The sequence below is a fragment of the Pteronotus mesoamericanus genome, unplaced genomic scaffold (assembly GCF_021234165.1).
Source record: "Pteronotus mesoamericanus isolate MK-2021 breed Mesoamerican mustached bat unplaced genomic scaffold, CSHL_Meso_final contig_246, whole genome shotgun sequence".
NCBI classification, from domain to species: domain Eukaryota; kingdom Metazoa; phylum Chordata; class Mammalia; order Chiroptera; family Mormoopidae; genus Pteronotus; species Pteronotus mesoamericanus.
Window position 1 is genome coordinate 7,798,271 of NW_026555104.1, and position 26,667 is coordinate 7,824,937.

The following is a 26,667-nucleotide window of genomic DNA, read 5'->3' on the forward strand; positions in this document are numbered from 1 at the left end:
GCAGATGCAGGGTGGAGTCGTCCCAGGGACCGCCAGCCCCCGCCCCCGCTCCCTCCCCGCACCCTCAGGCCTGTTCTGAACCGCAGCCGCACACAGCACGCAGGACAGGACGCCCGCCGCCCCGTGGCACTGTCAGGAGTCAGCCAGCGGGGCCTGCACCCTGCCCAGCCTCCTCCTTTTGCCCCTTCTCATCGGCCTCTCATGCCATCACTCCCTTTCCCCGAAGGGCATTTCAATTTAATGCAACAACACTGATCGAGAGCTTGCCCTATGCCAGGCCCTGTGTGGGGTGCAGGGATACAGAGATGAATAAGAACAAATCTTTGCTCTCTGCGAGCCTGAAATCAAATGGAGAGATGGACACAGAAATTCCACAATATAACAGATACCAAGAATCAACCCATGCACAAGGTCCGGAGAGGCAAAGTGTTCGGGTAAGGCTGCCCAGGCGAGACGCTTCCACTTCCTCTGGGAGAGGGTAGAGTTTTCGAGGCAGGGCACTCCCAGAAAAGGTGCACCAAGCAGATGGAGCAGCAGGTACAAAGGCATGGAGGGCAGGGAAGGCAGAGCGTGTCCAGGTGTTTGCCAGAGGAATGGCCTCCAGCCTGGAAATCCGGAAACCTGTCCTGTCGGCCTTTGCCACTAATTAGCATCGTGACTCTGGGCAAGTCACCTTCCTTCTTGAGTCACATTGTCTTCATCTGAAACATGAGGAGTTTGAACTCATTGAGCTCAAAGATCTTCTGTCACCCCCAGGGCCTTCTTTTCTTCATCGAGATGACATTGCTGTGCTATGCTAAGTCTCTGCCTTTGCTGATGCTGGTTTTGAGTGACTTTGAAAGAAGCCGGCCACAGAAAGCCCAGGAGGGAACTCTTGTGGCCTGAGAATCTGAGGGTCTTACAGGACCACTATGGGTGCCTGTCCTTCTCTTGGGGCAGGGAAGGCACTGGGCACCCCTTCTCTGCCTGAGCTCCTCCCAGCGGAGCAGAAGAGCAAGGTTCCAGCCTTTACTCAGGCAGGAATCCTGGGCCGCAGTGTTTCAAAGGATGGACATTAGTTACCAGGAACCTTTCTCATGGCACCATAGAAACAAGGCATGACTGAAAGTGGGAACACACTTTGAAAAACTATGAAGCCCTGTGCAAGTATAAACAGTTCACCTTTAGTGCTGGGTGACCCCACATCCTAGTTTGCCCAGGTTACGCCTGTCGTCCTGACATAATCAGTGCCCCCACCTTTCACTCTCAAAAGCGCTCCTGTCAGTGCAAGAAAGATTATAATCACCGTGATCGTGAAGCGTTTGAGGGTGGGTATGAGAGCAAGGAAGCGGCCGAGGTGCCCAAGGGGGAGGAGCAGACTTTGGTAGTGGGTATTGCCCTGACCTGGGTGTTAATACCACTTGACCTCGGATGACTGACGGAACCTTTCTGAGCTCAGCTTCCCTACATGTAGAATGGGGGGTCGTAACACCTTCCACATGAGTGGCTCAGAGAAACAAAGGAGATGTTGCATGTAAGTATCTGACATGTTATGCTCTCAACATGTGTGCCCTCGCCTTGTGACAATCCCATAATGCTCAGAGCTGGACATAGCAGAGGTTGGATGTTGAATGCACAAATGAATGAGTGCATCAGTCAATCAAGTCTATAAGCAGAAGTTGGCACTTTTCTCTCCGCACCCCAGTTCCCTCTTCTGTCAAATGAGCTGAGACATTGAGAATTCTGTGAATCTTCTATTGCATGCGGAGGGTTTGATTTCTTTTCTGGCCTGTGTTCCCCACCTCCCACCCCAGGGCCTTCTCATAGTCGTTGCATTGATTTTTATCTGTACTTCTGCTCTTCTTCTTTTAACCTGCATTCAACTTCTTTGTACTTTTTTCTTTCTTTTTGGTGGTAGTGATGGGGGATTGGGGCTGTTCTTCATCTTTATTTCAGTGCCTCTCCTGGAAGATCGATACAGACCTTACCCTGCCTTTTTTTCCCCAAAGTCCCTCATTATTTCCTGAACTGCCTCTGGAGTCAGTACACGTGGGTACCTGTGGGTACACATGGACTTAGGTCTGTGGGTCCGATTTTGGATCCTGGTCCCTACTTATGGGCTGCGTTTGGGATACTGATTTGCATGTGGTACAATGCCTTGTGATCTCTCAGAGTCTAAGTTTCCCATCCCTAAAAAGGGCATAATAGCCTTGGCCGGCTAGCTCAGTTGGTTAGAGAGCCGTCCTCGTGTGCCAAGGTTGCGAGTTTGATCCCCATTCAGAGCACATACAGGAGTCAAACAGTGAATGTATGGCTAAGTGAAACAACAAATTAATGTCTCCCTCCCTGTCTTTCTCTAAAATCAATAAATAAAAAATAAATAAAATAAAATATGGTTTTAAAAAAGGGAGGGCATAGTAACATAAGCCACTGATAGAATGAAGTACGTAACTATGGAAGCTGTCACGACCTTGCTTGGCCTTCGCCCAGCACCGTGAACTTCTCAGTGCGGCGTGGCACACCCTTCCCATCTGGTCCAGTGCTTCCTTCCCCGGAGCCCCCTCCGGGCCACCACCGTGCTCACTGCCCGTGGAGCACCGTACGTCCACTCACACTGCTCTCTCTCGTCATGCTGTTCCCTCTGCCCTGCTGCACCTCGGGTGGCCTGAAACCCTCCTCCTTCCTCCAGCCACAGCGCCAAGCCTGCCGCCTTCACAAAGCCTTTTCCGATCTTTCAGGCCAGACGCGCCACTTGGCCTCACTCTGAGTCTGCCCCGTGTTATCTGTCTGGTCCCTTCTTTTACCACCTGCTTCCTTCTGCTATTGTGTATTATAACTACTTGCTTCCTCTCCCGCCCTCCCAAAGGGACTCTAGAGCCCGTAAAGGGGAACCTTATCTTGTTTTTTCTATATTATAAATGACCTCAATAACTTTGTGAAACAAGGTGAGCATGAGCAAATAAAATTAAAATTTTGGTTGTGATTTCTAATTCCATCTCCATGATGAACTGAGCCAACACACCCTCTCTTCCATTATACACACATAGAAATGCAGGACAAAGAGCAATTTAAATTATATATATAAAAATGCAGAGCCAAGCTGAAAAGAGAAACTCCAAGTGCCAGAAACAAGAGAGCCCTGCAAACAAGAGCCTGCATGAAGCCAGGACCCAGGAATAGCTATGTGTGCATAGATGTGCGGGTGCCTGTGCGGGTGTACACGTATGGATGTGTGTGCACTTGTGTGCGCATGTGCCTGTGTGTATGCCTGTGGGTACGCACTCTGCTCAATTCAGATGCATGACCTGAGCGCCATTTGTGTGCAGAGCCCTAGCTGAACATAGGGGACCTGGCGCACTGTGCCCTTCCTCCACTGAAATGGTAGAGTGCATCCTTAGGAAGGCAGAGACCCTTGGGGACATATTCACTGCTGCTCTAATCACCTTCTCCATATTGTCCTGTTTAACCTCGTGACAGCCTTGTCAGGTGCAGGGTGTTACAAGGAAGAGCGGAGGCAAGGGAAGTTAACGCAGCCCCTGAGTCTGGGCAGACCAGCATTTGAAGTTAGGCAGTGTGACTCTGAACCTGTAAGCCTAAATGCTACGATACATAATCTCGTGCCACATAGTAGGTGTGCAAAAGTATTTGTTGAATGAAAACCAGCATAAGTGGCCAGGAGAAGCTCACAGAGCCTTTAGAATGCTCTGTGGTCAGCGCCGGGCCTGGCATCGCCGATGGACAAGGGGCCCAGCATCTAGCCCAGCTCTCTATAAAGGGCATCAGTTTTAAATGATGTGAACTCCCCTGGCCCGTAGGCACCGGGAGATGGTTTCTCTCGTCTCAGAATGATTGCTTCTGGCCCCATTTCCTCCAAGGCTCTTCTTGATTTTTTTTCTCTCCCTGCTGTGCATCTGGCTCTAATTCCCTTCCCAGGTCTCATTTGGTGGTTACCACTTATGATCTAAACGCACCATTAGGTGTCTGATGTATGGTGTGTTCAGTGGTTGGCCACGCCGGTGCTCCAAACCATTTGGGGAAATAAAGAGGCCACCGCCATCTGCTGGGAGCACTGCCTCCTGATGGTGGTTGCCAGTGGGCCACTTGGGTCTCTGTGGGCCCAGCTGGGGGAGGGTGGGCTGTTCTCCCACCCCACCCTCACAGCACCCCCTCCAGGGACACGAGCCCCGGAGTGGGCAGGCCTGGCTGCTGCGCCCGCGTCCACACACAGCTCAAGCTTCTGTTTACTGGACACCCACTTAATAGAGGCCCACTGTGTGCCAGGAACTGGAGACAGAGAGATGAAGAAGATGCTTTTCCTTCCCTTGTGGGGTTCGCAATGTGACTTAGGGCTTGGTCCAGACTGGCTCAGGGTTTAGGGGTCATGGCTGCAGTTGCGTGGGTCTGGGGGCTGTGCGGGCTGCCGGGAGCGGGGGACTGTGTCCTGGCAACGTGGACACACAGCTCTGAGCTGTGCACTTCTGCGAGCGGTGAGAATGACCTGGAGCATGGAGCGCCCCAGTGGCAACACGTGAAAATTGCTTAGGCTTCCTTTTGAATCCTGGAATTTTATCAATGGAAGGAACTTTGTAGATTCTTTTCTCCTGCCTCTTAAGCCAGGCTGACCCATTTACACAACCCTCCCCTAGTCACCCAGAAATGTGGCCCTCCAGTGGTAGCTGGTGCTTAAGACAGACCTTCAAGTTCCATTCACTTCTCCCCATTGGACCCTGCCTTTACTTGGGCTTATCTCCCCTTTGTTAATAATAATAACTATAATAAGCATGACTATCTAAATGCCAGGCACACAAGCTCATTTAATCTTCACAGCAGCCCTATGAGGTTAGTCCTACCTTCTGTTTCACAGGTGAGAAAATCGAGTCTCGCAGAAGCTAAACGCCTCGTTCAGGCTCATGGAGCGAGTGGGCGGTGGCGTAGGGCTCTGAACCTGAAACCTCATGCTGTCCCTGGCTCCGACTGCTTTCCAGACCCCTAATTCCTTTTCCTGACCTGGACCCTCTCCTCATTCCGCTCCCCCCGACCCAGGTTCAGGGGCCTTTTGGGACACCTTAGGTATCTGCCCTGCCTCCACCTCAGCATCCTGCCCTGTCTGAAGTGAGGGTCTCCGGCTTTAGGTCCTGGCTCTGGAGAATCCAGCTTCCCCCAGACCCTCAGCCAGGGCTGGAAAGGCCTGCCAGTTCCCCTCCCGCGGGAGGAAGAGGGTGAGGGTCCTGACCGAGGTCATCTGGTGCAGTCTCCTGCTCTTGGCAATATCCGACATCATCCCAGCCTTTTTGGGAGGGGGTGCACATAGCATTTGCATAAGTACTATTAGAAACAGAGACCTCATTATCTCACACTTGATGCACCTTTGTTTAATAATTACTGTGTATTTGTTTTTGTTGTGATAAATTTCAAACATATCCAGAATAAACAGGAAAGTATAATAAACTGTGCATGCCCACTACCCAGGTCCAACCATATTAACGTTTTGACATTCTCATTTCCTCTGTACCTATGCCCACCCGCCATCCTGCATGTAAGGGTGACAATATAACAATGATTTAACATTTCCTTGTAAAATTTATGTGCATGCAAATGCACAGATCTTACCTGTATTGTTTTGACAAATGGATACACCTGTGTAACCCATACCCTTATGATATAGAATGTGTCCATCTCCCCAGAAAAGAAATGATTTTGGATGTTTTCAATGTTTTTGTTCTTTCTCTACATCCAACCCAAATCCTAGAACCATCCTCTGTGGCTGTACAGAGTAAGTCTCTTCTCCCTCCCAAATCCTATCCCTTCAGTATTTGCTGTAGCAGACGTGATCCTCGGTCAGCCTGCTCTTATCCTCAATACCCACAGCTCCTCCCGCCATTTCCTCTTTGTTTTGGGGGACCTAAACCGGGGAACCAGCTGCTAACATTGATGGAAGGAGGCCTGATTTCCTCCTTACCAAATTCCTTCCTGTCCTATTCCACCTGGAGCCCCGAGAGTAGGCAGACGTTTGTTATGGGAGGGAAGTCTTGTCCACCTGCTAACATTCTACATTGAAGACAGCTGGCTCATGGCCAGGGTGGGGGGCGGGGCCCACACTGATGTACTCACTTCTTCCAGCCTTTGAACAGCTAAGTTGTATGCAAATTTATCTTTCTTTATAAAACAAATTGCAGCATAATTTCTCCCGTTCTCTTTTACTTTAAATAATTCATTCAACAAACTTCTGTTGAGTACCTATGCTAAGCCAGGTTCTGCATAGAGCACTTGGGTAAATAAGACATAATCCCACGGTTTGGGGAGGGAGCAGGGATAGACAAGTCAATGGATGCATTCATTTATTTGGCGTTCATTGGTTACCTGCTAAGTCCCTGGAACTAGGGCAGCTGTGAGCATAGTGAATGCTCACCTGGCGGGACTGACTCGCCCACCCAGCTGTTTGCAGTGTTGGGACCTCTAGAGTAGAGAGGCACCTCACCCTAGGTTCTTTCCTCGCCTCAGGGATGGTTCAAGTCCAGTGGGGCATAGTAGCTGGTCCCTCGTTTCAATCCAAAACAGCTCTGCAGTGCCACCTAACCCTGAGAGGTATTCTTGTCCTCATTCTTTAGATGAGGCATCTCAAGTTCGAGGAACATAGGTAACTGGCCCAAGGGCCCAGAGCTCAGGCCTGGTGCAGCGGAGATCCCCACTTGGATCTGTCCCAGTAAAAAAGCCTGTGACCTTTCGCCAGTCACCAGTCCATGATGCCTCTGCAAGTAACTCTCTCTGAGCCTCAGTTTCCTCATCGCACATGGGGCAATCAAGTCTATTTTGCAAGCTTGTAGGGAAATCAGTTGAAATTTTCATGACCAATGCCTCTACTCCTGTGTTTATCTGACTTTCTGGCCCAGGCTAGGGTGCGGCAAATGCAGCACCATCACGCATGCTGTGTACCTGCCAGGAGGGTGCAAAATTTAAGGAGGTGCTCACTCACAGTTGAGTGTGAATGCAGCACCGGAAATGCGTGTTTCCCTTAAATTCCATGCCCCCAGCACCTCATCTGCCTCACCCTAGTGCAGGCCCTGATTTGGAGGTGAGGAGATAGGAGTGGGGCTAGGGGAGGGTGGAGAGGGCAGGAGAGGCGGGCTGGATGGTGTGCTGATGTCAAAGCGGTAGCTGAGACCGGGCCCTGCCACAGCAGCACGCAGCTCAGAGAGACGAAGCGTGGACCTTGCTTCATGTCAGCACTCCTGAGGCGCCGCACTCCGTAAATGGATGTGCATGTATCCATGATGGTCTTACAGCTGCTCTGCCTCCTCAGTGATCCAAAGCTGTTTCATCTCCATTTCCACCCAGACAGCTCAGGAGCGACCCGAGGGCAGGGTCCATGTCCTATTTATCTTGGTATTCCCAGGGCCCAGCAGAGTATTGGACATGTAATACTTGCTCATTAGATGTTGAATGAACTAAAGAACGCTTTGTCTTTCATGTTACAGACCTTTAATCATCATAGGTCCTTTGATATATTGATCACAAGTCATGGAACTGTGGTACAAAGAAAATTAGAGCCTCCTGGGAGGCTAGTCCAGCAATCTGAGGCAGGAAGACGTAGAGACGTGGAATAAATATCAGCACAATTTTAACAGCTAATAAATGACAGAATTAGATTTGATTCCAAAGGTTATGCGCGCTGTGCTGTAGTGCAGGGCCCAAGTCTGAGCAATTGTTTTTTGTGGGGGTTTTTTTTTTTGAAATATGCAAAGCCCAGCCCCTGCCTCTGTCATCAGCTACAGTCACTTCTACATAAACCCTCAAAATGGTGCCCCTCATATTGCCCTGTGGCACCTGACCAAGCCTCTCCCCACTTCCAGATATTGTCCCTCAGCGCAGAAACACTGGCACCACCAGCAGAAGATACACTACTCTGGCCCAAGGAAGGCAAACAGGATTCACCTCACTCATAGGGGCAACCAGAACTGTTGGGCAGAAAAGAACTAGGAGACCTGGAGGGAAAGAGTGTTGTGACCGGTTCGTTCTGTCTGCTGCGGACCCAGGGCAGGGAGTAGCATTGTGCGTGCTGGGGGTCTGCCAGCCCAGCCCCGATTCCAGTGTCAGGAAAGCCATCGGATTACACTGCTGAAAACCCTCCGCGTTTGTGAATCTGTGGAGGTTTTGACCACGCATTGTGCAAGCTTCGCTACTAAAATCACATGCTACTGAACCTCTAGACCTCCCTTGGGGAAGAAGGAGAAAACAGTGACGTTCTCTGAGTAGTTCCTAAAGAAGATGAAATATGTTTCAAGTATGAAAACAGGAAATTGGTAAGAATGTGGTATGAGGATTTCAGTGCCATGTAGGTAGTTACTTATTTGACCTTTTCTTGATCAGCTTTTACAATCAGCCTACCTTGAGACTGTTTTTAGCCTTGGCTTTAATTGGAACATCTGCTTTTCCTCTGTAAACATCATAAACCATCATTTGGTTTTCACTGATGCATCGTTTTCAATGCAGCCCTGTATAATAATGCGAAATTAACCGAAAACACAACAGAGCACATTGCCAATTCCCCTCCTTTCTTCTCCCTCATCTCACATCGGCTCAAAAGAAGGGCGATTCCCAGAAGGTGTGTAGTGAGGCAGGTGCAAGGAGTGGCACGTGTCTCATCGCAGGGTTGATTATCCAGATATAAAACTCACTCACAGTGGGAGGGTGAAGCCCACCCAAGCCCCCAGGATAGGTGTTGGAGACACTCAGGAAACGTGAAGTTCAGACAAGCAGAAATACCCTGCAAGGTTGATACAAATTTCTAATACAGGAATACCCAAGGAATGTTCCAGAAAGGACCTGGGCGTGCCACAGGAAAACTAAGTGTACACATATTTCTCTAGGTCCAGCAGGTGGAATCTAGAAGTGGACACAGGGCGGTACTCACAGGATCAGGTGAGCAGATGTAAAAAAAAAAAAAAAATGTGTAACAGTGGCCATGAACCCAGGAGTCACATCCTGTAGAAGAAGCTCAGATTTCAGCACTCAGGTGCGGAGTCCCTACTAATAATAATTACATTAGCTAATTTTATTAAGTGACTACCACCTGCCTGGCACTTTATCCATTATCTTGTGAGTATGAATCAGAATGCAGACTAAGATGGGCCCCACGGTAGGGCTCCACGCCCCGGGACAGCCGAGGGTAGTGGGACTCGGTGCCACCTCCCCGGGGTGTCTGGACCACTGTGCCCTGAACACACCCTGCCCCCGGTCTGCTTTGCCTGGGAATTGGAACAGGCTGGGCAGCCGGAATGACATGGGTTGGGTTAGAAGCAGGGAGCAGGGGGCAGCAGAGGCAAGTGGTAACGGGGCTGTGGGCTGTGGGTGGCCACACGGTCTCCTTCACGTTTTCTGAGCTCTGCCCTCCTGGAAGGCAGGGAGCCCCTCCTGAGTCCTGCGCCCCGCAGCTAAGGCTTCTGTCTTCAGAGTCAGCCGTGCCTGGCCAGCCGTGTGCTCTTTTTATTAATCCGTGTACACTGGCCCTACTGACAGTGGGCAGGTCAGAGACCCAGGCGCGGAGCCTCTGGGACGGGCACAGCTTTCCTTGGAGAGAACCAGATGCCACCTTCTCCCAGTCACTGCATCTCTATTAATAGGTACTTGCTATCTGACAGCTAAGCTCCATTCATCATTATGGACAGTGTCTGGCCCATAGTAGGTGTTCAGCCAGGACAATGTAACTCCAAAGACTGTGTTCTCCCAAAAGTCCCGCCTGCCTGTTAGTAGAGCCCATAGGCGTCCAGCTGGGGTATTAGGTTCTGGAAGCAGCAGGCAGCCAGGATGACAGGCAGCTGGGTGGGGCCCAGCAGGTAGCCAGAAGCTGTGACTGGCGCCACTGGCCTTCCTGACAGCACCAACATGGGCCTGCTAAGACCAGGAGCCAGTCCAGGGGATCTGTCTCAACTCGCTAAAAACCAGTGGTGGCACCCACTGCTGTCCCCAGGGAGAATCTGCCACAGCTCCCACGTGCTCTCATCGCTGCCCCCCAGGCAGCTTCCCGCTCTGCACTCCCCCGCCCTTGGCACCACCCAGCCTCAGTCTGCCTGGCCAGCCTCCCTGCAAGCTGGTTCCTCACAGGGTGAGTCATCTCTGCATCCACCACGCCTGGGACAGTGCCTAAAACACAAGAGGTGTTCATAGATGTTTGCTACATGAATGAATGGATGAGCCACAAACACAGTCCCAGATGGAATGGCATCTCAGCTCTAGTTTATACAGCCAGACAACAGCTCTCTCCCTCCCCTGCTCCTTTGGGACTCAGGCAAGATGCAAGCCACAAACAGGAACGCTTTCTGCCTGGGCTGAAGATTTTTTTTTCCCCACAAAATGCTTTCAGACCACGATAGCCCTTTTGATCTTTACCCTAATTCTATTGGAAGGTACTCTTACCAGCATTTCCGAGATGAGAGATCAAGATCCAAAGGGGATGAAATGTCTTCGCTAAATCAGTGAAGAGCCAGCACTGGAAGCTGGCGCTGCCTGGTTCCCAATTCCACGCCTGACTTTTTCTCTTGCCCAGACACCTCCCACTAAGTGCCTACTGTGTGCCTGGTGTGGGACCAGGTATGGGAATCCAGAAAAGAAAATTCTCTGCACAGGAGACAAGCGTGGAGGGCTTCAGCAGAAAGAGCAACCAAGCTGTCGTTGAGTTCCGTTTGAAACTTCCAGCGAGCACAGACTCCCACCAGCCAAGCTTCTGTCCAACTTGAAAGTTGGTTCCCCACATCTGAGGTGTCAGGAGCAATTCATCAGCAGAGGTCTGGCCTTTTGAACAACTTTCCAGATGAACACCACCTGGAACGCCTTCAGGTTTCCCTCTGCCTCCGTGAGCCGTCCGCCAATAGAACCTTTGCTCACAAAATGTTTGAACTGAAGGCAAACACTCAGAATTACCCGTAGCTTTGGTGCTGTTTTCCCAGCTGACAGACAGATTTTCAGTTGCTCGCTGCTCTTTTCTTCCACGTTGTGCTCGCACATCTCCTCCTGCACCCTCTGAAGCTGTCTGGACAGCTGCCCAGCAGAAAAGGCCTGGGCTGCACTTCAGGCTTGGAGAGAAGAGACCAGAGGGGCCTCTTAGTGAAACTGGCACAGAAATGTCACATCCCAGCAGATGGGTAGAGGGGCATGCAGGAGGGGGCTTCTGTTAGCACATCATACATTCAGATATTGCTAACCGTTCTTCTAACCACCCAAATACAAAGAGGGAAAAGTCAGGAGAACCACTCTCTAGCTGTAGGACCTTAGACAAGGCATTTATCCTTTAAGAGCCTCAGTTTCTGCATCCACAAATTGGGGAGAATAACATCTACATTGACGGGCCTTAAAAGATAGAAGGCGTATGAAGCAATCAGCACCGTTTCCAACTCGTGGTAAATGCTCAATGATTCCTCATTCTTCTCTTCCCTCCAGAAAAGTAGCCTCTAGGGAGAATGATATTAACGGTGTCCTGAGAGGGATGGTGGTCCCCTGATTGAAAAAAGGGACAAGTGGTTGCAAAGGAGCTGTGTCCCTCATTTCCTTCTTTCCCTTGCCAAGTGGAGGTGCTTTTATGGGTGTTTGTTGAAATTGCTTTTTTAACGTTATTGTGGGGAACGTGTGGGTCACAGTTGCGCAGCAGTCCTTGGAACATAGTAGGTGGTCAGAAATGCCTGGTGCAGGAACAGATGATTGAGCAGGTGGATATTTGAATGATATGATCTTTGCCGTCAGAGAGTTGGCCATTCATGGCGGCCTCCTTACACTTATATCCCTCTGCGCTATTTAATTTCCAAACATGTTAATTGCAAATTTGGAAAACAAAAGGCAGATTCGTTTTGTTTACTGGACACCTGGAAACCCATTTGACAGACTTTCTCACTTCCCAGTTGCATAAAATGTGTTTGAGGAATTAGAAAAAAACAAAACAAATGAAACTAAATGGATGGCTTTGACATGCACATTATTTTGCAAACAGCCTAATGAGAAATTTCCCTAACTCAATAAAAAGAAAATTCAATCAACTTAGGGAGGAAAAAAAGGTTGATTTTAGAGGCATCTTAGAGCCGTACAGTTTCATTTCCTTCAAGAGAAGTAAGCAAAAGAAGATAAGAAACCCACTGCCTAGGAGAAGCCCTAAAGGTCAGGATTAATGAATGGGTTGGAAGGTTTGAAGCTTGCAGGCCCAGTTGTGTGCTGGTAAGTGGGTATTTCAGCAGTCCAAAAGGGAGCTTATATATAATTTACTTTCTTAAATAGATTCACGGTGTAGAAACGTTGGTTGCGTTATTAATTGGACCAGAAAACTGTGTCTTCCTAAGTACCAGCTTTTCCTCATCTTCCCAGCAAGGGCTCCACTTTACATTTCCCAGACTCTGTAAGGCAGGTTGCCCCCAAGAGGCCACGCTGCACCTGGATGCCAGCACCTGGGCCAGCAGCAGTTACCAGTCTTTCTCTTATTCCTGGTTGTGATGCCCTGGGAAGGGGAGCCTGGCCATTTTCTGCAGCCCACGGCATGCGCCGGCAGAAGGCTTTAGAAGAAGAGCACTGACCCATGTCACCACATGCGGGTCAAACCTCAACTCCGCCCGCAAACCAGCTGTGTGATCCAGGGCAGATCGCTTCACCTCTCGGGGCCTTATACTCTCCATGCGCAGACGAGGTGTTTGGACAATAATATTTTTGTGCCTGCATTCTTCCAGGATTCCCTGACTGTGAGAGGCACCTCCCCCACTACCGAGTGAGAGAGCTGCAGTGTTAGGAAAACACCAAACCCACCTCCCAGGAAGGGAGCTGGTTGGGGAGGTGTGTGAGCGTGAGCCGCAGCTAGAGGGGATGGGGGGCGGGGGTGAGGAGCACAGGCTTTAGAATTAGGCAAAGATGGATTTCGCCCTCAGTTCTCCACTTACCAGCTCTGTGATCTGGCTCAGTCTCTCTGGACCTCAGTTTTCTTACCTGTAAAATGGGAGTGATGATAACAACCTGATGGGGCTGTTGCAGAAATTAGTCATGGCAAATGCAAAGTGAATGGCACTCCAGGGAGGTCAGCAAAGCCAGCTGGTGACTTAGCTCCTGGAAAGCAGTGAGGCCCTCTCCCTGTCCCCACATCCATGTTTCTCTGATTTAGAATGTGCCAACTTCAGATCAGTGGTGTCTATTCACTGTACCAATAGCTGGATACAATGCAGCTGTTGACATTTAAATCTAGATCTTCACAATGCTTTGTAAGTATCAGAGCATCTCCCTCTCCTACAGAACTCCATGGGCTTCTAGCAACAGGCTTACCATCATCCAGGAATAAGCAATTGGTGGCACATGGTGGTTTTCAGCCCCTCTAACTACTTGGAGGTGAGCTTGCTATTGTGGAGATGTAAACAGACAGGACCCCTCAATACCCCCATTCTTTAGTTCACGTCTAACCTCCCCTGTCATCCAAAAAACTTACCTGTCTTGTGCTGGAAAGGAGAAACATAGTAACTACCCACCACCCCCTACCCCCACTATGGATTCAGAGCTAGTAAAGATATTTCTTATGCAATCTTCCAAACAAATCTGCTTCCATTCTCACATTTGGTCCCTACAAGCACACAGCGAGATCATCTCACCCAATCTGCAGTTAAGAAAAAGTAGAGGCTCAGGAATTGTCTGTTTCTTTTGCTCCAACTTCATGGGGCCATTGAGTAGTTGAAGTAAATGCAGTCTCTGAACTGATGCAAAATGCTAGCAAGGAAGATGACCGTCATGCCTCATTTTTACCTCAGGATCCCTCGTCACTCCTAGAGATCCAGGTTTGAAGTGTGCACCATTAATTCTTACACATTTTTCCAACTAAGGGAAGTTCTGGACTCTTAGCAACCCCACAAATTCAGCCCTGCCGGCCACAGCGGGGTTGCCAGCACTTAGCGGAGAGCAGAGAAATGCCCGGGAGAATGGCAGGTTTGAAGAAGCAGCGAGCTCCACCAAACAGTCTGGAGCTCCACCTAACAGTCTGGACTTAAATAAATTCTTTTCTGACTGGGGGCGATGAGGCATAAATTTGAAGCGTGTGTTACTCTTACACATCATTATGCCCTGAAGTAGGGAGGGAGAGCTGAGTCTTGGTCCAAGTTTACAGCAAAGCCGCACCATATGTAAATAGCCCTCAGGCCTTTGATGTTGAGTGGAGAGGAAAATAATCCTCTCCGAAAAGCCAGGCAGAGCTGAAGCTCAGCGGGGCGGGCAGGAGGCTAGCGAAGGGTGCCCTGCTGTGTCTGAGCCCCTTCTCCAGCTCCCATGAAGGTAAACTGTCTTAGTTCCAGGCAGGATTATTTCCTCTAATACCGTCACAGAGAAGCAAGCAAAAATGCTTCCGTACAATTAACGGGGAAGGTGAGAAGGCCACAGCAGAGAAAGCGATGGATGGGAGGGGAGTTGGACAGGCGTCAGCCTGAACTCCCACCAGAATCACGTCAGGCTGGTCGGCCGGCACCCGAGGGCGCCTCCCGGAGGTGGACAGCAGGGTGGGGGATAGCAGCACCTTGGAGCCCATTCATTCGACAGAACAGACACAGTCTCTGCTTTCTTGGAGCTTACAGTTTAGGGTAAGACACGACCAACTAATAATCTAGTTACGTACTTTGATATGCGCTATCAAGGAGAAAAGCAGTGGTGTGAGGTTGTATAGCAAGGAGCCCCAGTTTAAATGGAGGCTGGGGGCAGGGGCGGGGTGGTGAAGAGAGGCCTCTGGGGATGTGGCATTTAAGCCAAGACTTGATCACAAGTTGGCTAGGCAAAGGGTGTAGGGAGAACATTCTAGGTCGAAGAAACAGTATATAGAAAGACCCCGTAGGGGGATGAGCTCGTTGCAAATGTTAAGAGCTGAAGAGGTCAGTGTGTTTGAAGTATGTGAGAGAGGGGAGAGAAGGGGCCCCGGCTGAGCCATGGGAGGCCCAGTGAGGATGTGGGACTTGGTCTTAAATGCACCAGGAAGCCACAGAATGGTGTCAGGCCTCTAAACGGTGGTTCTGACTTGATAAAGAACTTGGTTTTTATCGACTGTCGCTTGGCTGTCTCTCAGGCACGGCTGCGGTCACCCTTCGGCTCCCTGCCCTGCCGCTCTGGGTGCCGCCACCCCTCACCACGCTCTGATTGGCGTCAGTTCGCACGTGGCACCTTGGGGCGTCTCCCCAGCACCTGTCCGCACAGGAAAGGAGCAAGAAAGTGGGGCTGACACAGAGGCACTGGCAGGAGCTGCCACCTGGGCTTAGGGGGAGGACGGGGACTGTTGGGGGCATCAAGGATGGGGAGCAAGTCTCTACGCTCCCAAGGGCCTATCTGCTGCCTCCTCAACAGGGAAAAACTTTGATTCAGGAGGATTTTGCCAGCCCAGTGCCCGCAGAGAGCAGGCGCTCGGGGATCAGCGGAAGTTAGCAATGCCCTATATCCTCCATCTCCTCTTGTAGGTGGGCAAACTGAGGGAGGCTGGTATAAAGGAAATAGGTTGAAGGAGGAGCCCATGTTCCAAATGGATACATTGTTGCTGCCTAACCTTGGGCAAGTCACTTCTTCTCTCTCAGGTCTCTAGTTCCTTAGCTATAAAGTCAGGTAGGTGGACAAGATAATCGTCTCTCTTGAGTTCTCATACACCGTCATCACCCTCAGAAGCACAGAGAGAGTCAACAGCTCCGTCACTGCCACCCAGCATGGCTGTGGCAGGGCTGGGATCACAGCTGACCCCAGGAGTCGACGGCATATTCTAGTCCCAGCCCAGTATTCTGAAGTTCAAGTGCCAAAGAGAGGGGGAGGGAAGGCCTAGAATTTGCAATGATCTGGTGCTAAACCAAAAAGTACTTTTACTTATATATCTCTTTATATAGATAGAAAATTAATATTATAAACAATTTGGAACCAAAAAAGTTATTTGGTGGGTCTACAAAGAAAGCCCTCTATTGGAGCATCCCCGGAAGTCACTCCAGATGTGCTCGACCCCTCACAACGGATGTGTTACCCATGAAATTCTCTTTTCTGCTCATTATAGCAGTCCTCGGGGGGGCTAAGTTCGTTAGCCAAGTTCAGGGACTGTATACAATAGTGATGATAAAGCCCAGTCCTTTAAAAAGGCATGTTCCAGCTAGCTGTTCCACCATGAAGCCCAAAGAGTGGGGCTTATCTGCTTTGAAATAGTTCGGCTGCCAGAGACTCAGAGACATTTCATTTTGTACAGTGAAGAAAAATGCACAATCTGTTGTTTTGCCGACCCTTCCTGTAGATTTTGAAGGCAGGGAGTAGGGCTTGTGCTTCTTTGAGATCCCCAAACCCTTGCTCATAGTAGGAGCATATGCGTGTGAATATTGATTGGCTGATAGAAAAAGCAAGGCAGAAAGGAAGAGCATATGGCTCAAAAACATCCCGATGCCAAAGAAGCAGGACAACGCACCCAGAAAGAGCACGTGCATTAGAATCAGACAGACATGGATTTGAATTCTAGCTTCTCTGCTTAAGAGATGTGTGTTCTTAGACAAGTCACTTAACCTCTCTGGGCCTTGGTTTCCTCATCTCTACAATGGGTGCAGCATTAGCCACCCGGGATCACAGTTGCTAGAGTTAAATGAGACAGCATAGGTAAGCATCCAGCAGAGTGCCTGGCGGTGGTGGAGGCCACTCTTACTTCCTGACATACAGCCGTCAAGATCAGCATGAGAAAGGCAGCCTCCAGCACTCATGCCTGCTATTTACCTGCCCCGTACTGAAAGTTGGGGGGCTAGAGATCATCTGTGTGGGCTCCGCAGTCAGGAAAGGTCAGTGCCGTGGAGCGTGGTCAGGGAGGCAACCCAGCCCCAGATTTCAGTGGCTACAGGGATCCAATACAGTTGGCCTGGCTCCCTTCCAGCCAATTTTGCCAGCTGTAATTTGACTTCCACTCGAGGTTCCAAAGCAGTTATGTAATCATAATAACCACAGCATTTGGAGAAAACTTTTATAGTTTCAAAGCACTTTTGCATGTATAACCTCAGTTGATCCTCTCAATAACCTTGAAAAGTAGCTAAGGCAAGGACCAGAACCGCCATGTCATAGATGGGGAAATTGAGGCTTGGAGGGTTTATTTAGTTCACCTTAAGTCACACAGCTAATAAGTGGCAGCATCGAACTTGAACAAAGGTCTCTGGATTCCTTGCCCTGGACTTTTCCCACATCATCACACTGTATCTTTGTCATTGTGCATTCATCAAGCAAACGTGGACTGAGCACCTACTGTGTGCAAGGCAAGGTACTATGGGCTGGGATTCAGAAATGAATGGCAGAGTCAAGTTCAAGAAAGATGTAGAACAAAACTACTCAGTAGCATGTGATAGCTGCCAGGGTGAAGGAATAAGAGGAACGGGGCGGGAGGGGGGTTCAGCAAACCCAGCTTGATCCGGGGCCTCAGGAACGTGTCCTGGAGGAGGCGGTGCATCAGTCCAGCCTTGGAGAACAGCGAGAGGTTGCCCAGGCAGAGAGCCAGAGGTTGTCAGGGCAGGAAGAGAAAGGAGAGGATTCCTGGCAGCAGAAGCAGCAAATAGAAAGCTACAAGTGTGTAAATCGGCAGGGCACATCTGGGGATGCTGTAAGGTGTTTGATCTGGCTCCCCCCACCTACCTACCCACTCACTCACTCATTCATTCATTCAACACATATTCTCTGGAGGACCCCCCTGTGCCAGGCACTGTGCTAGCCAGTAGGGATAAATACCTCAGCAGGTGTAGTTCCTGAGCCCACAAAGGTTACCTCCTAGTGGATTTCCAAGGACTCAGATGGGAAACCGTAGGTGGAGGCATGGCAGAAGCAGCATTGCAGAAGGCTGGGTATGGAGGACCTGGGTTTTAGCCTAAGGGGGATGAAGAGCCCTGGTGGGTTTTAAACACAGGATTTTAAACAAGATCAGGTTTGCACGTCAGAAAGAGCGAACCACAGTTAACTTAAAGGACAGGCTAGAGAAGGGTGTCTGGAATCCAGGAACCCAGCGAGGAAAGCGCAGCGGCCCAGGCAAAGAAGGGTAGGGCCCTAAGCTATAGCCATGCAGAAAACAAAAGGAACAGTGCAAGATGGTTGTACAGGCAGTGTCGACAGGCCTTGCTGGTTAATTGGACATGAGGGTGACGAAGAAGCATTTTTCTCCGCTATACAAAATGAAATGCCTCTGAGTCCCTATTTCAAAGCAGATAAGCCCCACTCTTTGGACTTCATGGTGGAACAGCTGGAACATGCTTTTTCAAAGAACTGGGCTTTATCATCACTATTGTATATAGTCCCTGAACTTGGCTAACGAACTTAGCCCCCCCGAGGACTGCTATAATGAGCAGAAGAGAGAATTTCATGGGTAACACATCCGTTGTGAGGGGTCGAGCACATCTGGAAGCCTGGACCGCCACTCTGAGGGTCTGGCTTGAGCCCCTTCTCAGGGAGTGATGCTGTTTCCTGGGACAGGAATTTGAGAGAACCACCTGGAAGGTGGGAAGCCTGAGGAGGACTTGCTCCCACAGGGACATGCTGAGTGTCTACGGTCTGGTCTGTGGGCCCCCTAAGGTCATGCTTATTAGGCAACGGGATCAGTGTGTCTGGAGCCCAGGAAAGACCTCAGGGCCAGAGGTGCAGATTGGAGGGTCAAGAGCTTACTAACAATGTTTGACCCTTGGACATGGACAGAGCGAGCATACAGAGGGAGAAAAGACCAGATCGTATTGCAAAAAAAACCCCAAAGTGTGTCCAGATTTGTTCTTTGATGCCAGAATCCTGCTGTGCAAAAAGCCATTAGCCAGGGTGAGGAGTCATTGGTCCCCAGGAGGGGTTGATTGTGATGGGTTGTGGGGACTCTGGCTTGTAGTTGGATTTCGGGGGTCTCATCCGTCTCCGGAGCCCAGTCCGAAGTCACCCATGTCCTTCTCTCTCTCTCTCTCTCTTCTCTCCTTCAGGTGTTTACAAAATATGGGAAGTGTTACATGTTTAACTCAGGCGAGGATGGCAAACCTCTGCTCACCACGGTCAAGGGGGGGACAGGCAACGGGCTGGAGATCATGCTGGACATTCAGCAAGATGAGTACCTGCCCATCTGGGGAGAGACAGGTGAGCTGGGCACATGGACCTGGGCAGTGGGGGATGGCGGAGGGGTGCAGGACTTCGAAAGACTGGTTTGTCTTAGGTGGGCTGTCTTGGCCCACCCTTTGAAGAACCAAGGGGTTGGTGGCATGCCAGCGAATGATAAGGGTGTCCTGGGCATGCCCTGGGATGAGTTTCCTTGGATTTCGCTAGATGAGAGAGGGGCAGATGATGGGAGTATCAGAAAGGAAAGGCAGTTAGGGTGAGGAGAGGGGCTGGGAGGAGCCATGGAGAACGGTTTGAAGCAGCAGGTGTGGGTGTGCAGTTATTGGCCTGATTTCAGGAGAATAGGAAGGGATGGACCAGCCCCTTCCTCTCCCAGCCATATTGCTTATCCCAACCCAGCTGGAAGGCCCAGCGGCAAGGAAAGCAGGCTCCTCTTGCTGGAGGAAGGGGGAGGGGCTGTGCAGTGTGGGGAAGCCAAAGGGTAGACACTCGGGGGCCGGCACCACGCCTGTGTGAGCTCCTGGGGGCCCAGGTGTGTACAGGTTTCAAAGCTTATTTCCTGAATTTATTTATTCATTTATTTATTCAACAAACGATTCATTATCCCAAAGTACGGACCTTAAGGTGAAAAAGACTGAGTCCTTGATCACAACCTGGAGAAGACACACGAGGTGCCCGGTGCTGTAGAGGGACGGTGACCTCCACCTGGGAGTAGGGGCAGGAAGGTTCGGAGAAAGCATCCCAGTGCGTGGGGCATTTGAACGGGGGTCCAGAGGTGACCCTGCATTATACAGATGGGTTCTCACGAGAGGGGGGCGGGAAGGCCAGACGGAGGAGAAGGCAACGTGAAGGCAGAAGCAGAGATGGAGTGATGCAACCAGAAAGCTCAGGGATGCCAGCCCCCTCTAGAATTCCACCAAGTGGAGAAAGTACAAAGGTGCCCAAGAGTGGGACTATGGATGCAAAAGAGACCCAAATAAGACTACTGCTGTGTTCGGGGCATAACGATTAGGAGTGGGGAAGGGGCCGAGAGATGGACTTGAGGAGGGGCCTCAAGGGAGAGGGTGGAGGGGGAGATAAGGTTCCAGCGGGAGGGAGGCCTCGGGCCCTCAGGTTGGAGCTGGAGGGGGGAGTGTGGAGCGATGGAGGCCAAGCAGCCCAGCCCCGACTTCCTGCAGCCCCCGCCCTGTGATCCCTGCAGCCAGTCCTTCCAGTTGTGAGGCCCAGCCCTCCCCGCGCCCAGGCCCTCCGGGCTTCTCTGGCAGCAAAGTTTCTACCCCCGGGTTGACTGGCTGCAAACTCCAGGCTCTCTCCCGCCACCACTTCCTCCCTCCTGTCACCGTGGAAGAGAGGGGAGTGCAGACACTTGCCTCATCTTAGAGTTAGTTCTCCTGCTCCTTCACCACACTTGTCCTTCCAGTAATGCCTTCTGGCAGCTCACCTCACACCCCAGGCCCTCCGAACCCCATCTGCTGCTTGCTACTAAGGAAACACTTAGCGGATCCCACCTACTGTTCTAAGTCGGGTGCCCCTCCCCTTCGGCACATGGATGGAAGTGTGGGTTACCACCAGGCTCTGGCAGCCCTGAATGCTGGCCAGCAGAGCCTGGTCCCCCAAGACCTCCTGGAGGCCAGCTTGTGCCCTGTGACCATGACCACAGGGGCCTGTAGATAACCCTGCGTCCTGGGAGCTGGATCTTGTTCCAGAGAGTGACCCTGCCTTGTAAACACCAGAACCTATTTACTTATGAACCACCTGTGGGAATGGAGAGCAATGAGGAAATAAACATGAGTCCTGGAGACCCCACCCCCAAAGCCCGACGAGAAGTTAATGATGCCCTTCCATGGTAGTGTTGGCTTTCCCTCCCCTGCCACCTTGATTGAAGAGCAAAGGCACATGTCTAGACACACACACACACACACACTGTCCTACTTGCACACCACATTCTCACACTCGTAATACTAGACACCACCATTCAGACATCTTCACATGGCACAAGTCCTGTGGGGTCTGGTCTTGGGTCTCTGCACCAGCCGCTGACAGAAGAGGCTCCAACCCTTGGGTCCACCCCAGGGAAGCTGCGTTCTGCCTCCTGAAGCCATAGCTGGGCAAAGCAGGAAAGAACCTTTGAGATCATCTGTTCCAGATAACGTCCCTCAATCCCCTGAGGAGGGAGAGCTGAAGCCAGGCCAAAAGCACGGACATCCTGGAAGCCACGCAAGGGCTATGGCCAAGCAAGGACTATGCTGACCCAAGCTTCTTGACTGCCCGTCAGCCCGGTGAACCATGAGCAATACCAACTGAGGACAATTTGTAGTGGTGACTGAAGGCCTGCAAAGTGCCTGACATCATGCAAGGGTTTGTCAGGGTTGCAGAGGACAGGAAACAAAGACCCCACCTCTCAGGAGCTTCTCATCTCCTCAGGAAACCAGACTTGCCCACAGAATCCATAGAACGCCATTCCCCTCTGCAGCAGGTCTCCCTACGTGACAGACCGGATTTTCACTTACACCGTTTCCACTGAGGCTACGTGAAGAAGGGGAGAGATCATTAAAGCAAGGATGGGGGCCAGAAGAAACCAATTAGAGAAGAAACTGATCGGCACTGTCCAGTAAAACCTTCTGCAGCAATGAAAATGGCCTCTGTCTGTCCAGTACCATAGGCACTACTGGGCATTGTAAGTATGGCCAGTGAGAATGGGGGGCTGATTTTTCATAACATTTCCCTTTTAGTAACTTTTAATTGCCACAGAGGGCTTACGGCTACCCTATCGGACTACACAGTGTCAGACTGCTTCTTGGATTTTTGTTTTTGCGGCTTCCTCCCCCATTCCTGGGCAGCCGAGATGTTCCTCGTCCCTGGCTTTCCCCTCACCACAACCTTGAGTGGAAGGAAGAGCTCCGTGTCCCCAGTGGCCGGGGAAGGAGGCTGAAGTTAGTGACTGCCCTGCACCTACCCCGCCAGAGCCACAAAGCCAGGCCTCCTGAATCCTTACATTCAGTGCCTCCGCTGTGCCTTCCCCTGGGCTGAGAAGTCGCTGAACACTGAGCTGCCCCTCGACGAGGCTGGCCACCCAACGCTGCTGGTTTCCTGGGCCCACGAGGGGTGAGCTCCATGTGGGTGGGAGGGAGACCTACGCACCTGCTGAAGAACGAGAGGTGTGCTCTGGAAATTCATTGAAATGTGTCTATGGAGTGGCCACATACAGCTACGACAGAAGCAGTACAGTAGGGCAGGGAAGTAGCGTTATAGAGACAGACCCTGGGTCCAGTCTCCAGCTCTTCCATTGCTGTCTGGGTGACTGAGGACATGTGACTGAGCCTCCGTTACCTCACCTGTAAAACAGAGGCAATAAAACAAGTAAAACCTGTCACTTTTACAAGACGGCCGAAGGGATCAGATGAGAGCTCTCTGCACACCGTAGGCAGCAGAAGCATGATAATGACAACCCATCTCCGGGGGGACAGTCACACTGTCCCAGAGGCAAAGAACATTGTAAATGTCTCATAGCTGGAACAGGGGTCCTAAAGCACCTCAACACCTTGGACATGTCATTCTGCCCAAAGCAGAGTCTCTGATTCATTCTTGCCTTGCCTTGTGGACAGTTCCATCTCTCAGAAATTTAAGGAAGCAATGAGGGAGCCACCCTTCTGGTGTAATTCTGACTGACCGAAAGGACTTTGGGCACCGTTAAGTGAATTAGGAAAAGTCACCCCCTTTGGGTTGACCCAGCCCAATGGGCTCACGCTGAGGGAATAGAGGGTGGCTATGAAAATGATCAAAGGTGTCCTTTCCTCAGGGCTGACAGCGCCCCACACTAGGATGTCCCCTCGCCAAACATCCGTGTGCAGGGAGCGCCCTGGAAGTACGCCACTGAAGCAGGCTCGGTCGCTCGGGGACTTAGTCAACATGCCCGTGGAATGTCAGGGGTTTGGGATGTTACATGTTCTAGGAATAAAAAAGACCTGGGGAACTCTGGTTAGACAAGTTAAATGCATTTATTCATTACAGGGCATCTTTAATATGCTACATCATGAATCCTCCAAGATAGGAATATTGCACAGAGCATTTATCTCCCAGGGGCCTTTGAGTGCAAACCTTCTTTCTCAAGGAAGAGCTCACAGAACAGAAAAAGGGCAGCAAAGCTGTCCCGGGCTGTAGAAGTGCAGGTGTCATGGCCAGCGTTTTCTACAGGAAATTAAACTGAGGGCAGGTGGGAGGTTGTTAAAAATGAAGCTCTGTGTAGATGCCTCTGAGAGACTTCAAAGAAAAAAAAAAAAGAAGTAGGCAGTGGGTTATCTCGGTTGCACATGAGAGAAACAGGATTCAAACAAGCTTAAGCATAAAAGGAATTGTATTGCTCCGGAACCCAAGGTGAGCGGTGAGCTTCAAGCTTCGACAAACGGCAGCAGGGCAAGGATGCAGCTTCAGAAACAACTGGAACAGAGGGCTCAGGCCTCTTGGGTTTCTCACTGCTTCTCTGGCCTCCCCTCGCGCCGAATCCCTTCATTTTCTCTCACTAGAGACAAGCTTATTTCACACATGTATTTTTTTCACACATGGTTCCTATTCCTAATAGTTTTATATTTTACACATCCTACCACCAACGAGAGACTGTTCTGAGTCTCTTAATGAAGACCCCCCTATTTTAAACACACATACACACACACAGGGGAGGGAGTCATTGGCCCAGGTCAGTCAGGTGCCTGCCTCTGGACCAATCAGTGACCAGGGAGTGAGTTCATGGAAGAGCGTGGGAGCCCTAAGGAAGCTGGGGAGAGGGCAGCTGGGAGGAGTTCCCAAGAGATTGTCTCGTGAATGGCCATGCTGGGGGAGGTAGGGACCAGGGGGACAGGTGAGAGTTAGTTACAGCTAAGGAAACCAGAGTCAGTGTACAAGGAGCTCATTAGTGAACTTGATTTTTGGGTACATAGGCTCAAATAAGGCCCCTCCCTGTCTCCTCTCCCTCTAGCCGTCATCACAATGCAAAATACATTTTTATCAAATATTATCTCCTTGGTTTCTCCAAATCCTAGTATTGTAAAAAATGAATTAACAGTATATGTGTGAACAAAGGAATTACTTTGAGAGTCTGTGCTCTAATAGAGTATATATACGCCCCTTTCTTATTCCCCTCTGCCTCATCACCTCCTGTTCCGTCCCCTTGTTCGTTTGGCCGTAGCCGCACTGTGTAGCTTCCCTGTGGCTTCTGGAACACTCCAGGAACAGTCACTTTAGGGCATCTGCATTCTTCATTCCCTCCGCCTAGAATTCTCCCCCCTTAGACCCACCAGGCGAACTGCCTCATCTCCATCAAGTCTTCTCTCAGTGAGGCCTACCTTGGCCGCCTTATTTAAAATCACACTCCCCCTCCCCATTCCTCACCTCTCTCATCTGCTCTGCTTGTCCTTTGCTCTGTAACGTGTGTCCCCTTCAAGTATACCATACGATTTACTTACTGATTTTTTTCTTGTCTGTCCCCTTTTACTAAAACATATGCTCTGAGAAGTTAGGGATCTTGGATGCCTGGTTCACTTACATATACCGGGTTAATAAATATTTGTTGCTATATTTGTTGAGAGAGAAAAAATTGCTGCGCACACTGATGGGACCTGGATGAGGAAAACACTAACATCAATGAGCTACTATGCGCTGTGAACATTCTGTCCCAAGAATCCTCCCAGTTACCCTGCTAACAAGGGTTATAATCCCCTTTGAAAGAGAAACTGGAGTCCAGAGGGGTTGCATGAGCCTCCTAAGAACACACACCTCCTTAAGTAGCTAAACCGAGCTGAAAACCCACTTGTGAACCCAAAGGCAATTCTCCTTTCACCACATTCCTTTAATGTTCAAAATGTGATTGTAAAGGTACTACCGTGAAAATAGCTCAAGGGGAAAAAAAGGTTCAGGTGACATCTTTGAAGAGAGAATGGCATATAATGATAGGTCTGTTGATGTCCTTTTCTATTTTGGGGGGAATTTTTTTTTTTTTTTTTTTTTTTTTTGCCATAGCAGAATCCTTGTATTGAACAAAAGCTTTAGCACAGCCCCAATATATAAAACAGAAGAAGGCAAGGCTGCTCCAGTTGAACTGGAGATGGGGCCCCCAGTTTGATTTCTCCATGTTCACAGTGACCCATTGTAGGACATTCCCTAATGACAACCCTAGGGCTCCAAGGATCCCGGTTTGAAAACCATTGCATGGACTGATGTTATCGGAATGAAAACAGAGTTGGTTGGCTCTGTGGCTGTGTACGTCACAGAGGCCAACGCTAAACACCATTCCGCCTTCTCTCGGGATGGTGCTAGGGGCTCAGGCGGGCCTGCTGAGCTGCAGAGCCTCAGGGAAGATGACAGTCTGGACAGTCGGGAACATGGGGGGTTGGACATCGGCGTTTACTGAGGCTCCCTCCCCACACCCCACCCAAATGGCAAGGAAGGATTTATTGTTTTAAGGGTGGAGTGGATGGGAGAGAAGACAAGAGTATATATCAGCACACTTTTGAAGATGGAAAGCAGATGCTCGCGACTCGGCAGAGCAGACGAGGCTGAAAGATGAGGGTCTTACACCAGGAAGCCAACTAAAGCCAGACGGTTCTCGTCGCAGGAGCTTAAGAAAGGATCAGGGGTTCAAGGCACCGGATTCTACTGAAGACAGAGAAGAGAGGTGGAGTTAAAATTGGGAGGATTAGTTAAAAGTCTATAAAAGGAGCCATTAAGTCCCCCAGGTATCCTCCCATGGCCCAAGGCAGTCAGACAAATATTTCTCCACTTGCAGCTGAAAATGATTGAAACAGATAGGCTCTGGGCTCGGGCAAACCAGGCAAAGCCGAGGGCATAGGTGAGGTGCTGTGCAGAAAACAAGGAGAGGAGGGGAAACTCTGCTTACTGAGTAGTGAGACCTCCAGCCAGGCTAATCTGCCCTACCCCTGATCAGAATTCCAGAGATACTGACAAACTCAAGAGAAAAGGCCCGCACAGAACAAAAGCAAGGAGTCTCCAAATGAAACAGCCTGGTTAGATCACTCTAGAGTGAAGGCGGTTGGTAAGTCCTCCCATATGTAAAGAATATGTGCAGTTTTTAAGTTCCTCTTAACAATGAATGGACAGCCAAAAAGCCAGACATTTAAGGGAAGCCGCTAACAGGAAAGGAATTAAAACCAACCAAACAAAAAAGAAACTTGGAGAAAATAGAGATCAGGGTTAATGGCACAAGCTCTAGAGCTTGGGTTTGAATCCTGGCTCTATAATTTACCAACTGTGTAACCTTGGGTAAGTTACTTAACTTCCCTGGGCCTCAGTTTCATCATCTGTAAAATGGCAATAACATTATTATCTATTCTGTAAGGTTGTTAGGAAGATTGAAATGAGTTAATATTTGTGAAGTACTTAGAAAAGTGCCTTAATATTAGGTAGGCACTATGTAAGTGTCTGATAAATAAAAAAGTAAATGCAGGGAACAGAAAGAAGCATCAAACTGTTTTAATTAAAATTCTCAAGAGATAAGAGATGATACTGTATCCATAAATATGAGCTATTAAAATAAGATGCTATTAAAAAAAACATTCAAAGAAGTTTTAAAAACTGGAAATTAAAAAAATAATTGCAAACATTTTTCAAACTCATAGAAGG

At 50.0% G+C, this 26,667-nt stretch overlaps 1 protein-coding gene across 2 annotated transcripts in view; it reads left to right on the forward strand.

Moving 5' to 3' along the window:
- Positions 1-26,667, forward strand: part of ASIC2 (acid sensing ion channel subunit 2) — a 910,697-nt gene that overhangs the window by 811,051 nt on the left and 72,979 nt on the right. For both annotated transcript variants that reach the window (XM_054573128.1, XM_054573127.1), the window contains exon 2: positions 18,906-19,056. In XM_054573128.1, coding sequence (XP_054429103.1) covers positions 18,906-19,056 — 151 coding nt within the window. The remainder of the gene's footprint in view (positions 1-18,905; positions 19,057-26,667) is intronic.